The sequence below is a fragment of the Carica papaya genome, chromosome 2 (genome assembly GCF_054855325.1).
Source record: "Carica papaya isolate Zhongbai chromosome 2, ASM5485532v1, whole genome shotgun sequence".
In the NCBI taxonomy this organism is placed as follows: Eukaryota; Viridiplantae; Streptophyta; class Magnoliopsida; order Brassicales; family Caricaceae; genus Carica; species Carica papaya.
In genome coordinates this window covers 33,075,042-33,088,374 of record NC_142310.1, presented here as the reverse complement: position 1 = coordinate 33,088,374, position 13,333 = coordinate 33,075,042, and the positions used below count along the sequence as shown (strand labels likewise).

The 13,333-nt window shown below is 33.9% G+C and overlaps 1 protein-coding gene across 3 annotated transcripts; it reads right to left on the bottom strand.

The window, feature by feature from the left end:
- Positions 1-3,779: 3,779 nt before the first annotated feature.
- LOC110810025 (acyl-lipid omega-3 desaturase (cytochrome b5), endoplasmic reticulum-like) lies at positions 3,780-11,650 on the bottom strand. Of its 3 annotated transcripts, none has more exons than XM_088214179.1 (10): positions 11,494-11,650; positions 7,259-7,366; positions 5,689-6,043; positions 5,473-5,562; positions 5,278-5,344; positions 5,101-5,193; positions 4,807-4,992; positions 4,609-4,689; positions 4,338-4,475; positions 3,780-4,200 (listed from the first exon to the last, which is right to left on the bottom strand). In XM_088214179.1, the coding sequence occupies exons 3-10, from the start codon at positions 5,988-5,990 to the stop codon at positions 4,006-4,008; spliced, it is 1,152 nt and encodes a 383-aa protein (XP_088070305.1). In that variant the 5' UTR covers positions 5,991-6,043; positions 7,259-7,366; positions 11,494-11,650; the 3' UTR covers positions 3,780-4,005. The 3 variants fall into 3 exon arrangements, with proteins under 3 accessions (XP_088070305.1, XP_088070304.1, XP_021891747.1); XM_088214178.1 differs by having other exon boundaries at positions 7,274-7,366; XM_022036055.2 differs by lacking the exon at positions 7,259-7,366.
- Between the last annotated feature and the right edge of the window lie 1,683 nt (positions 11,651-13,333).

Sequence of the window (13,333 nt, the reverse complement as noted above, 5' to 3'; positions counted from 1 at the left end):
TGGACAAGTTGGCAAGAATGTATATCCGGGAGATAGTCAGACTGCATGGAGTCCCAGTAACAGTGGTATCCGACAGGGATCCCAGATTCACTTCTCAGTTTTGGAATAGTTTCCAGCAAGCTATGGGAACAAAGCTGTCTCTTAGTACTGCCTTCCACCCCCAAACTGATGGACAATCAGAGAGGACAATTCGTACGCTTGAGGATATGCTCCGAGCTTGTGTCCTTGACTCCGGGGGTCATTGGGACGACCATCTACCCCTGATAGAGTTTGCCTACAATAACAGCTACCAAGCAAGCATCGGCATGGCCCCATACGAGGCGCTATACGGGCGTCCGTGCAGGTCACCAATTTGTTGGGAGGAAGTGGGCGATAGAAGATTGTTTGGCCCGGATTTGGTAGAAGAAACCACGTCCAAGATAGTTAAAATCAAGAAGAACATTCAGACAGCTCAGAGTAGGTAGAAAAGTTATGCTGATACCCGGAGGAGAGACCTGGCTTTTGAGAAAGGTGACCAGGTGTTTCTTAAAGTCACTCCCTTAAAGGGAATTAGTAGGTTCGGCAGGAGGGGAAAATTAAACCCCAGATATATTGGACCCTTTGAAATCTTAGACAAGATTGGTACCACTGCCTACAGACTTGCACTGCCTCCTGAGCTCTCCCGGGTTCATAATGTGTTTCACGTATCTATGCTACGTAAGTACAACCCGGACCCTTCTCATGTCTTGGCTCATGAACCGCTTCCACTCCAAGAGGACTTGTCTTATGAAGAAGTACCGGTCAGTATCACGGACCGAGAGAGCAGAATACTTCGCAACTGGGAAATATCATTTGTAAAGGTCGTGTGACAGAACCACACGCCCAGGGAGGATACTTGGGAACTGGAATAAGAATTTAGGGCCCAATATCCCCATCTGTTCGATCAAGAGTAAGAGGCAAATTTGGGGACCAAATTTCTTTAAGGGGGGAGAGTTGTAACACCCGTAAAATTTGGAAAATTTGTTATTTTATTATTAAATATTTTTATTAAGTTTTTTTTTTTAAAAGAGAGCGCCACGTCAGCAGCCACGTCAGCAGACCCAGTCAGCAGTCATGGCCAACCAGGACCTGCCACGTGGCAAGACCATGTCGACCGGGGACGGGCCACGTTGGCGATCCGCGTACGCGCGATCGGACGGCCCAGATCAAGCGTGCGCACGGACGACCTAGATTCAATCAAAAACGGACGGCCCAGATTAAATCAAAATGGACGGCTTAGATCAAAAGGCAAAAGGGTATAAATAGAACCCCCACACCTGACCACAAAAACCCTAGCCGCCTGCCCTCGCCGGAGAAGACGAACTAGACGCCGGAGAAGCCGGTCGCCGCCACCCGCCGCCGCACCGGGGAGATTTTCGACCGCCGATCGAGGTAAATTTCATACCCCCGACTCGTTTTTCCACGCTGATTTCTCCTGTGGCCAAATCGGAGCCAAAATCCCGGCAAAACGGCCGGAAAACACGGCCGAAACCCAGTGCCGCCGCCGCGCCCCTCCTCGATTTTTGCCTCCAATGAGGCCATTTCTGGCCTCCGTTTGATGCAATTTTTATATCACCGTGATCACCATTCTTTTCTCTACAGGTTGATCAGAGCCGAATCACCAAAACACGAACCTCACCAGAGAGCCGCCGCACCCGAGAGCACCGCCGTCGGTAAGCTTCGGTTTTCTGTAATTTTTTTGCCCCCCGAGGGCCCTAGGGTTGTTTTATCACAAGGACCGATGCAAGTGTGGCCGAATTCGGCCGGAAACGGCCTAAAACGGCCAACCCGAGGTGAATCGCCGCTGTAAGCGGCGGCGCCGTCGCCGGAGCACGGCGGAGCCGCCGTGCCAGAATTGCGATATTGGCCAAAAAGGGGCCCTGGGCCTAATTTGGGATTTTTTGGAACACGTGCAGGTACCAGTAGTGCGTTTCAGTTCCCTGGGAAAAATTCAGGGAAAATTAGGGACAGCCTGTAGGCGCACTGTGAAGCCGTGTTCGGACCCCGAAATGAGTAAGGACCCCTCACCCTATTTCCTATCACGGTATTAAAGTTCAATAATGATAAAACGGTATTTCTTGAGTCAACGAATGTGTGAAATTACTTAAGGTCGCTAATGGAGCCCGAGTCTAGTGTGTTTGTCGGTTAACTGTTATTTGGCATATTTTACAGTTTTAAATGCAATATGAGGTATGATGTTTTCATTTCATTGTTTCGCGTGCATATTTTACTGTTTTATTGATTATGGGTTGAATGACTAAGAAACCGATGCTGTATGTTGTCTTGTTTGGCATAAATTACTGTTTGCTTGTTTGTATGTAAATTGATGATGCTGACTGAGGAAAAGAAGAATGAAAGATTATGTAAATTGATAATTGTATAATGTGGTCAGCCTGACTAGATATCCTAGGAGATGGTGGACGGACCAGGTCCGTAGGGAACCCTACCGGGATTGTGGTCTCTCATACCGGACGGGGTATGGAGACCTTATGTGTTTTGGCGCCCATACCGGATGGGGTATGGGGACGGCCCGTTTCACCCTCATACTGGACGGGGTAATGAGGTTTATAGTTTTGGCGCCCATACCGGACGGGGTATGGGGACGGCCCTGGAATCTGATTTCAAGTGTTAAGGGTTAACGGGTAGCGGGACCCCTATGGATCCCCATGGATACTAGTGGGCTGGTAAATGAGGAAAATATGTTGTGTAATGATTGAATTACAAAAGGCGTGATAAGTATTATGTTATACAGTTTATATGATTTCATGATGATGATAATGTTATTGCTTTCGTATATTGTTTTATGAATTTCACCGAGGTAAGTGGATGGTAAAAGATTTATTATTAATAAAAGGATTTGTTGTAAATTATGCTCCATTGGTCTTTTTGTGTTTTCTACCCACCTTTACCTCCGTGACGGTGAGATATCGTGATATCTTTACTGGGTTAGTGTAGCTCATTCCTTATTTAATCATTTCAGATCAGGAAGACATTGTTCCCGAGCCCGTTCTGCAGGAGGACGACGAAGGGGACGCCTAAAGACTCCATAGTCATATTCATATATTTTACTTTCGAGTTTCTCCTTTAGTTAGTTTGATTTTTTATATTTTGTGAGCACGTTTTTGGTTTTAGTGTAAGGGATGTTAATCGAAATTTTGACTTCGCTTTCGCATTTGATATTTTTAATACATATTTCATTTTAAATTTCCGGGGCCGTTACATCTTATCTTTATAATATAATATAATTTTATTTGGTATGTTTTAATTCTATTAGAATTTACTTAAACTAATTAATATGTAAGATTATTATAATACATTATATTTAATATTACAATGTTAGTTTTGAACTTTTATTAGCATACTTTAAAAGTTTAAATGCGTGCAAATATTTTTAAATTTCAACAAATTTATATAACAATATAAAAAACCAAATCAAAGTAATAGAATCATATATTATCACAAAAAAAATCACATTATATATAGTATTAGAATGGAACACTAAATTTATTCATTAATTGTATTATTGATGGGATTAATATTCATTCCCATAATAATTTTCACAGTACGTCTGTTATTGCCTTATAATTCAACTAGGTTTAAAAGTTCTCTTTGCAAGTTTGTTCCACTTAGTCTATTTTTCTTTAAAGAACCAACTTTCTTGTACTTATATTTACTATTTTATTACAATTTATTAGAAAAATTTATCATATTAAATTTTAAAATCTCAATAAAAAATTTTATAAAATGAAAAAAGGAAATCATTTCTCTAAACTTGCAGTTTTTCATTACAGACAAAATTGATAATCCACTTTCTAATTCCATCTTCCAACAATTTGCTACAAAAACCTTTCAATGAGGTTCTCCCTCTTCTTCTCTTCTCACCTTAAGAGAAAAAAAAAATGGTAACTGGATAGAGGGTATGGAATCAAGTGATATATCTAAGCAAAAGTTACATCTTTCCAGCTGATGACTTCTTGTAAAACAGACTCAGTCCTCGAGCTTGCTTGAAGGATCTTTAATCAGTCTTGGATCAGTCTGGTAGAACACGATATCTCCAGTATCGCTAACAAAGTGATCATGTCTCAAACTTTCCATCAAATTCTGGAACAGATGAAATGGAAATAGCCCAGATTTCCTTGGCTCGCGGTAATACTTTCCCAGCACTGGTTTTGCTGCTTTCGTCTGCAATGCAAAAATATTGAAAAAAAAAAAAATGAATTTTTAAGGCAACCCAGATCCAAGTTTTTACTTCTAAATTTCCCAGGCAATAATGGTGTATGTGTGTGAATTGGAGATATTGAGATATATAGTATTTATACCGCTTCTACAAGGTGATAGTGTGGTATTTGAGGGAAGAGATGGTGTATAACGTGAGTGCCAATATCGTGATGAATATTGTTGAACACTCCGTAATCACGGTCCACAGTTGTAAGTCCTCCGCGTAGATAACTCCATTCCTGCCAAATTGACAATCTCTTATTCGTGTATAACTAATAGATTGAACTCTTTACTGTCTATAATTGGTTAACCTCCTCGACCAAAAGTTTTGTGGAATTCAGATCAAACAGTAACCAGTTCAAATTTAGATACCTGGCCACGGTACCAAGGAAGTTTCTGCTCATGACCATGGTGATGCAAGTATGTCACAAAATCCAACCACATCACAAAGATCTGGAAAAAGGATATATGCATAAATTATCAATTGCAAATCTGAAAATCAGGAACAATTTTCAGAAATCTTAGAAACTTGTAAGGTCATCTTGATAATCCTTAATTTGATTGACTCACCAAATAAGGTATGCCATAGAGCTTAAGCATCTGGATTGGACCCAACAGAAAAGATAAAGAGGCAAGCAAAACCACCATTAAAGTCCAACACAAAGTTGAGGTTATCACAAGGTTTCTTTCATTAGATGCAAATAAGTCACTGTATGGATTGAAATGAGATCCTGTCTTTCCTGGACTTCTGTACCACTGTAATAGAAACCAACAAAGAAAATAACATCAAAATTTTGTCAGGAAAATCAGAAGGATGGCTATGGAAACTTGAGATCAATTAACAAGACCAGCAATATTTATTACCAAGTACATAGGATATGCCAACATGGGGAAAGGCACTGTGAATCTAAGAGTCAGTGTTTTTGGACCCAATTTCTTGTAGATCTTTTCAGGCAGCTGAAAACATTGACAACAATAAATGGATATACATATGTGTGTGTGTGTGTGTGTGTGGAGAAATTAGATGACAAGGATTCTTACTGGCACCCAAGACTCATCCTTCTCAATATTTCCATGGTTTTGATGGTGGGTCCTGTGGCTGATTCTCCTGTGAGATCCCATTGTAGAGAATTTGATTCCATTAACTCACAACCATCAAGATTTAAATGAAGAAAAGTATGGAAGATATGAAATAAAGAAAAGGGTTTTAAAGTTTATTGTCAAAGGAAAGCACACCATCCATGGTAAGGTACGAGAATGGATGAATGTAAGATATGACCCACCACACTGTTCAGCTTGGGATTATCAGAGAAGCTGCTATGGCCACTGTACGATTCAACACAAAAAAACCAGGTTACATTCATCTAACAGATGACTGACATTGACAAAAACACAATGCCATAGCTACATATATAGATATAGTACAAGATATCTACATATAAATATATATACCAATCATGTCCAAGAACAAATATTGCCCAGAACATTGTTCCTTGCGCAAGCCAGTAAAGAGGCCAAAAAACCCAGTTGTTGAAAAACACAGCAGCCGCCACCAATAAAGAAACCACCACTAAATCTCTGAGAACATAACTTAGCGATCTCCATGGGTTCTTGATCCAACAGTGCTTGGGAATGGCTGCTCGGATCTCGGCAATCCTAAATGGAGGCGGTTTTCTTGGATCAAAACTGAGGCCATCGTCCTGCTTGTAAATCCCATTTAGACCGTTACTGATGAAATTTCCTTCACTCCCCATTTCTTGGTGTCCTGCTTTTAAGGACTCACTTTCTTGGGCTCCTGACAATTATTCTGTAAAAACCCGAGTTAAAAAAAGAAAAAACAGAGACAGAACAGAGATAGAGAGGCCGTTGCAGAGCTCTTGAAATTTGAAATGCTGAAGAAGACAGACTTGGGATGTGTGAATTATAGAGAGAGTTAGGAGGACGAAGGTTTGTCGAGTTGCCATTGAAGCAATGAGGAGGTTCTTTATATAGGCACCAAAAATTTTGACGCACCCAAACAGAAAACTGAACACGTTAATCAGCCATAAGAAAGGAAAATAAATTGCTTATATATCCTTTTTGATTCCTAAATTATTATTTTTTTCATTTCAAATGAATCCCTTAATTTTTTTAAATTACTCAAAAGTCCCTTTTGAAAACCTGGAGTTATGAGTTAGGACTAAATTGCAAATTTTTGATAGATTAGAAAGTTTGTAAATAATTTAAGAAAGATTTATGTTTCTTTGTCAAAATTTTTTGAGTTATTGCTTAGTTGCACGGTAGAATAGATAACTCACCTAGCTGCAAAGAAAGCTAACCGTGCACGAGAATGTGAGGCGGGAGAAGAAGACATCCGTGATGTTGTTATTCTCCCGAGAAAATTCGTTAGACTATAAACTTAGTGTGTGTGTATATATTTTTTCTCCTAAATATGTAACCTAGAATGTACAGAAATAAATTTGTACTTTCTCACCTAGATAATACAAAACCAAATATAACTACTTCATTCTCGGTAACTAATGAAGAAAGACCCTTTAAGATTTCAAGGCAAGATAATAGCAACGCTGACTTTTTTCACCAACTTAGAAAATTTATAGAATTTAAAGATCTCCCACTTATCTTGAGGATTTATATATGAGGAGACCAATACTTCAATCAACCACTTACAATCGTTTGATAAAAAGACTACACCACAGGTAAGTTTATACTCATATCTTGTAGTATTTTATATGCCAAACTCACTGATAAATATTAGAATTTTGTATATTCAATTAACTCTCAAGGTGAAACTAATTTCTATTATAAAGTTTGCAAGAATTCACAATAGATAAAGGTTATGAAAAATGAAATTACTACACTGGAATATAATAAAACCTGGACACTCACTGATATGCTATATAAGAAGAAAGTTATAGGATGTAAGTGATTATATAAAGTGAAGTTCAATGTTGATAAATTCGTGGAAAGATACAATGTAAAGCTTGTTGCAAACCAATTTTCTAAAAAAAAATGATTAAATTACCATGAAACCTTCTACCTTGTTGCAAAGATTGTCTCTATAAGATCACTGCTTGCTTTAGCTACTTTAAAGGGATGATATCTTCATCAATTTGATGTCAACAATAAGTTCCTACGTAGAGATTTAAACAAAGATGTTTACATTGTCACCTAGGTATATTTATGAAGAGAAAACAAAAGTGTATAAACTTGTAACAATGTATATGGACTCAAACAAGCTTCACAATGATGGTATGTTAAGTTTTTTGGCTTTTATTATTTAATAAAGCTTTATACAATCAAGGATAGATTACTGTCTATTCATGCGAATGAATGAGAAATATTTTATTGCATTATTAGTTCACATTTATGATATAATTATTATAAGCAATAATATAGAATCAATTGATTATATGAGATCTGTAATGGATGAGAAATTCAAAATTAAGGATTTTAGAAGCCTTAACTATTTTATTAACATTGAAATTGTTAGATAAAAGGAAAGGATTTATACTAAATGATTCTAGAACTTTAGGCATAAGAACTTCAAAGTTACGACTCATATCAAATTTGAAATTGGTCAAAAGAAGATTGTAAATTTATTCCAGATTTGATAATGCAGAGAAGAGTCATTGAAAGATTGATATACTTGAGTCTTACAAGATCATATCTATCATATTCCATACAACTTCTTAATCAATTTATGGAGTATCCCTGAAGCCAACATCTTATGTTTCTCATAAGGTTCTAAGATGCATCAAAATGCTCTTTGGTAAAGTTTATACCTACTTCTTCAAAGATGTAGCTTAATGCCTACGACAACAGTTTTAAAGAGGTTGTCTAGATACTTAAGATCCATTACAGAATATTGTATTTTTCTTAGGTCATGTTTTGTCTCTTGGAAATCAAAGAAACAATACAGTATCTCTTGTTCCTCTATTGAAGGTGAGTAGTAATGACTGTTGTGTGCTGTGAATTAACCTAAATAAGATATTTACTTTAACACTTATAGATTCATAGTTTCAATCGTATATTGTGACAATAAAGTTGCAATATACATTACAACACATTTTTTTTTTTTTTACGAAATAACCAAATTCATAGAACTGAATTCTATTTTATTTGTGAGAAGATCAAAACATAAATATGATAGGGCATGTCAACAGTGCACTGTAATAACAAATATGTTTATCAAGCCTTTCCTTTACATACCCTTTTATTCACATGTGGTCAATATGTAAGTAAAAATATCTATTCTTTATTTTGTGAGAGGATGTTAAAACTTGTTGAGTTATTGCCAAGTTGTTTGCCAAATCAGATAATTTAGCCAGTTATATAATAACCTAACCATGCACGAAAATATAAAACGCGAAATAGACCTCCTTAATGTTGTTATTCTATCTCTATTGATACTATTTTTTTTCTCTTAAAATTTTTTTAGACTGTAATCGTAGTGTGTATGTATATATTCTTTTTTTAATATATGTAATATTATTTCATATACTACACTAATAATACCTTGTTTGGATGCAGAGACAAGGTTTTCAATATAAGACAAACTAGCTTTAGTCAAAGTGATAACAATAAGGAAGCTTTGGTATAAGCTCAAAAAATGGTGATCCTCACAAGCCAACTGGCCAAGTAGGTTTTGTAAAATTCAAATTAAGCTAAAGCAATTATGAAGAGGAACATTGAACTAAGAGAGTTGTGTATACACCACACAAACTGACTTTGTTGTGGAATGTGCAAGTTTAGGGATTGGGAAGTAAGAAGATTCCGAGTCAGCCACTTATCTAAACATTGTACATCAACCGTGTTTTCAGTCATAATAGAAGCAGTGCAACCCTAATGTTGCAAATTGATAACCCAATATGCTTGAGATTCAACTAACCATAGAGAGATTATTTAGAGGACAAAACCTTAAGAAACAATCCCTCGCCTAGACTTGGCAAAATTTTGGCTACATCATTAATATCGTCTATAGAAACATGGTCATTGATGAATTGTCCCCATAAAATTGCAGTCTTTAAGATTATATTGATAAAATAGATTTCTTTAATTAGAAGGCCGTGGTAATGTAAAGAAAGCTTTTTTTATATGTATTACTAATTTAAAATATTTAAAGAAATAAAGAAAATGAAAAAGTAAAATCTACTTATGCACCACCTCAGCACTAGACATGCAAAAACTACAAGGGTAGCAACCACGTACCCTTGAGAGGTAACAGTAAAGATGAAAAACCTAAAGTGCCATTCAATTGTTCATCACCACAGAGGTTGAATTATACAAATTTTTTAGTAACTTAGGGTTTAATCGCACACAAAATTTCTTGAGGGACTTCTGCACAATTTGAAAAAAAATTCAGGAGCAACTCTTTTTTTTTTTTTTTTGTGTGTGTGTGCAATCAGCAAGACAAATTTAATGGGTTTTGAGACTTAATTATACTATAATTAGCAAAATATATCATCATTATTTACACGTAATTATTTTTCTACAATAAATAAAATATCATAATTTATGGGCACTAATTAGTTTGTCATTACATAAATTATTATTACCAGATGCATAAAGTTTATGGTATCGACGTATATGAATCAAATGAAAAGTAAATAAAAAAATTTTCCAATGGTTTCTTATAGGAATTTTCTAATGTTTTGATATTGTTTGTAGTTAAGATAGTAACAATAGGTTCTTTAAAGCAATTAAAAATAGGTCTCCAAAATACATATTCAATGAACATATCTGTACATCTAATTCAAGTTAAATTAACTTAATTTAATATCAAATCTTGGATTATATTTTTAATTTTTTTATTTTATTAAAGTTTTAATATGAGCTGAATGAACACTTATTACTATTTTTTTTTTTGGTATCAAATCAATTTATTTTTTTGTATAATTATTATTATTATTTAAAAAATTATACTATAAATTATGTAATTTATTAACACTAATTATAACATAACAAAAAAAAAATTTAAAATGAATATATGCAGAATCAAAGTTTGAAACAAAATCATAATTTCTTATAAAAAAAAAAGAAATATACTAACTATTCAATTAAATGGTAATCGGTGACTAAAAAATAAATTAAACACATTATCTTAAAAATTTTAGTTTGTATTCCGTATCGTATAACTTGATTTTTCTCCTAAACGTTATCATTATTATAGCCACTTATTTTAGTATTTTGCATTGAAATGCGACTAAAAACTGTCTCTTACACATTTTTCTTTTCCTATAAATATAAAACCAGGAATTAAATGAGGAAAATGAGATAAAAGTTGTGTGAGAAAATGGAGGAGGGAGATAAAAATTGAAAGTCTCTTTCCGAATGTATATGAAAATTGTTTGGGACAATGAGTACACAATTTTTTTTATTAAACTGTTTATAAAAATTATTTAATAGAAAGGTAAGTATTTTTATCAATATACATAAATTACACCGTATAATTTTTAAAAGATAAATGTAACTTTGACACAAATAAATGAATTAGAAATGAAATTGTCTTACTTCTTCTGTATCAATGAATATATTTGATGATGCTTATATGTATACGATATAATTTTTAAAAATAATAAATTACGAGCACGAAATAAAAGAGTCTTGCAAACATAAATAAATGATAAGGAAATGAAATTATCATAATTCTATCACGTAGAGGTAATATGTTTAATGATGATGATTTGATTGAACATGCATCCAATGCTAAGAACCGACAAGGAGACACAATCAAGAAAGTTTCAAAGAAAAAGAAAAAAAAAAAAAAAAGCTTCCCTATAAAGCGCCCTCATTGAAGGAGTTCATAAGATTGAAAATCAAATTTTGTTAGAGACTAGCAACAATGCCCTGTTCACAGTCACTAATTTTGTACCATAAAAGTTGAACAGAAGGGGTTCTAAATGGTCTGTTAGTTTCTTTTCGGAGAAACCTGTAATTATGCCACCTCTTTTCTGGGTTTTTATCTTTTGTAGTTTTTAGTTTACCCCAAGAAAAAAAAAAAAGGGTGAATGGAATGTTAAATAAGACTATAAAACAAACAGAGGAAAACAGAGTATGAAACAGAGCAGACAGAGTCCCTTGATTTATGCAAGAAAAGAAAAAAAAAAGGAAGGTAGAAAAATGAAATGCAGGGTAAAATTGAAACGAAGCAGAGACATAATAAGTAATTTATTTTTTACGAGAGATAAAAATAACAATGATTCAAGTTAAAAAGAAGAGGAAGAAGAAGAAGAAAAAAAAAAAAAACAGAGAGAGTACCTCGATTCTCTGTTTGAGGCTGGGTTGGTTTCCTGTTTGATGGGTTGCTAATTTGATATGATCAAGTTAACGAAATAGGAAAATCGGGTTACTAACGCCGAGGAGAAAAATTGGAAAGTAATTTGAGTAGAAGGGAAACATTTTGGTGGAGCACAGGGTGGTTCAACCATGCAACAGTTCTACCGGTTAATAGGTTTCCAACTGGCTAATAATACTGCTGCTTGACCATTTCATTGCCTATTTTATTATCTCATATTATAAATTTCGTTTTTCTTTTCTAAATTAAAATTTCAAAAATATTGTTCCTACAAGAAATAATGTCTTCCAACAAAAATAATGATATTTTTCTAATTTTTATTTTATATGTATTTTATTTATAAGTTTATACAAATTATTAGTTAATAAAGAAGAAGTCATGAAAAAATGATGATGTAATTAAAAAAAAATTCTCAAAATATTATTTTATTTTTGATTCAATTATTCTATAAATAAATTTTGTATGTATTTTTTAAATAATCTAATAAAAAAAATTTAGATTTGTTCGGAACGTACCAAGAAGTTTATTTTTAAAAATTATGGAATTGTGAATTTTAAAATATTAACATTTATTTGAGATTCTTGCATATCTCATCAAATATATATATATATATATTAATTTTTTAATTGTAAAGTAAAAAATAATTTGGTACAATAATAAAAAGAAGGCATTGCATATATTGAATTGTATTAAATAATAATCCAATCGAATATTAAAAAGTGAAAATACAATTAATTATAATCTCATTCATTGCCATATAATATTATAAGTTATAATTAAACCTATGATTCCTTCCAAAGCGAAAACTACGACAGTTTACTGCATTGCCAGTGATGAGCATCTAATCTATCCATACTTCACACAAGGTTTAATTACTAAATTTAAGATTTCCAGTTTCTCTCTTCCTTAATTGGGCAAGTGGGTAAATTAAAGATTAATTATGAGATTAACATCATAAGCACTCCACGTGAATTGCAAAAGTATTTCTGACATTATTAAATGGAATTTTATAATACAAATATTATACTGATTTGGAATAATTTATATATTCGTTGTGTAAATTTTTTTATTTTTTATTTTTAAAGATTATAATTCAAGATGGCATCTTTTTAACTTTATTTATAAATATTACCACAACATAGTTTAAGAAGATTTCTTCTGTTTTTTAAAAAATAAAAACAAAAATTCAAGTTTCAAATTTTCAGAGCACTAATTTCCAAAATTAGCAACAAAGCTGTTTCTTAGCATAACAATTATTTATTTAATTAATCTGTGATTAGTTAAAGAGGGACTGTTGAATGGTAGCTGCAATGATGTTCTGATAAGAATAAAATGCAGAGACGTTGGACAGTCATCACGTGGAAATGCAATGAATTGATTTAGAATACTCTGATTGCTCATTGCCCCAATTTAGCTGCAATAATTTTTTTGGAAGATTCTCCACTGGGTGCATCTGATTATTTCAACTTCATGATTGTTACACCACAAACTCTTAAGCAGCTCTCATGTCCAAATATCTAAACACCCAATATTGAACCAGTTACCAAATATCAAAGTTCAAATTCTACTCAAAATCCTCTCCGTCAATAAAATACTAAAAAAGTATTGAACCGATAGTCACCACCAACAGAACTGAGGAGGGCTAAGGCAGAGTCCCTCAACTTCTAACCTCTAAATAATCAAAGAAGAAGATGGTGTGGGATTCACACTCCCAAAATTGTCCACGGTCAAAAATCTTAGCCTGAAATGGTGTTACAGGAGTTCGGTTTTTTGAATTCTTAAATCTTTTTCCCTTCAGAATCA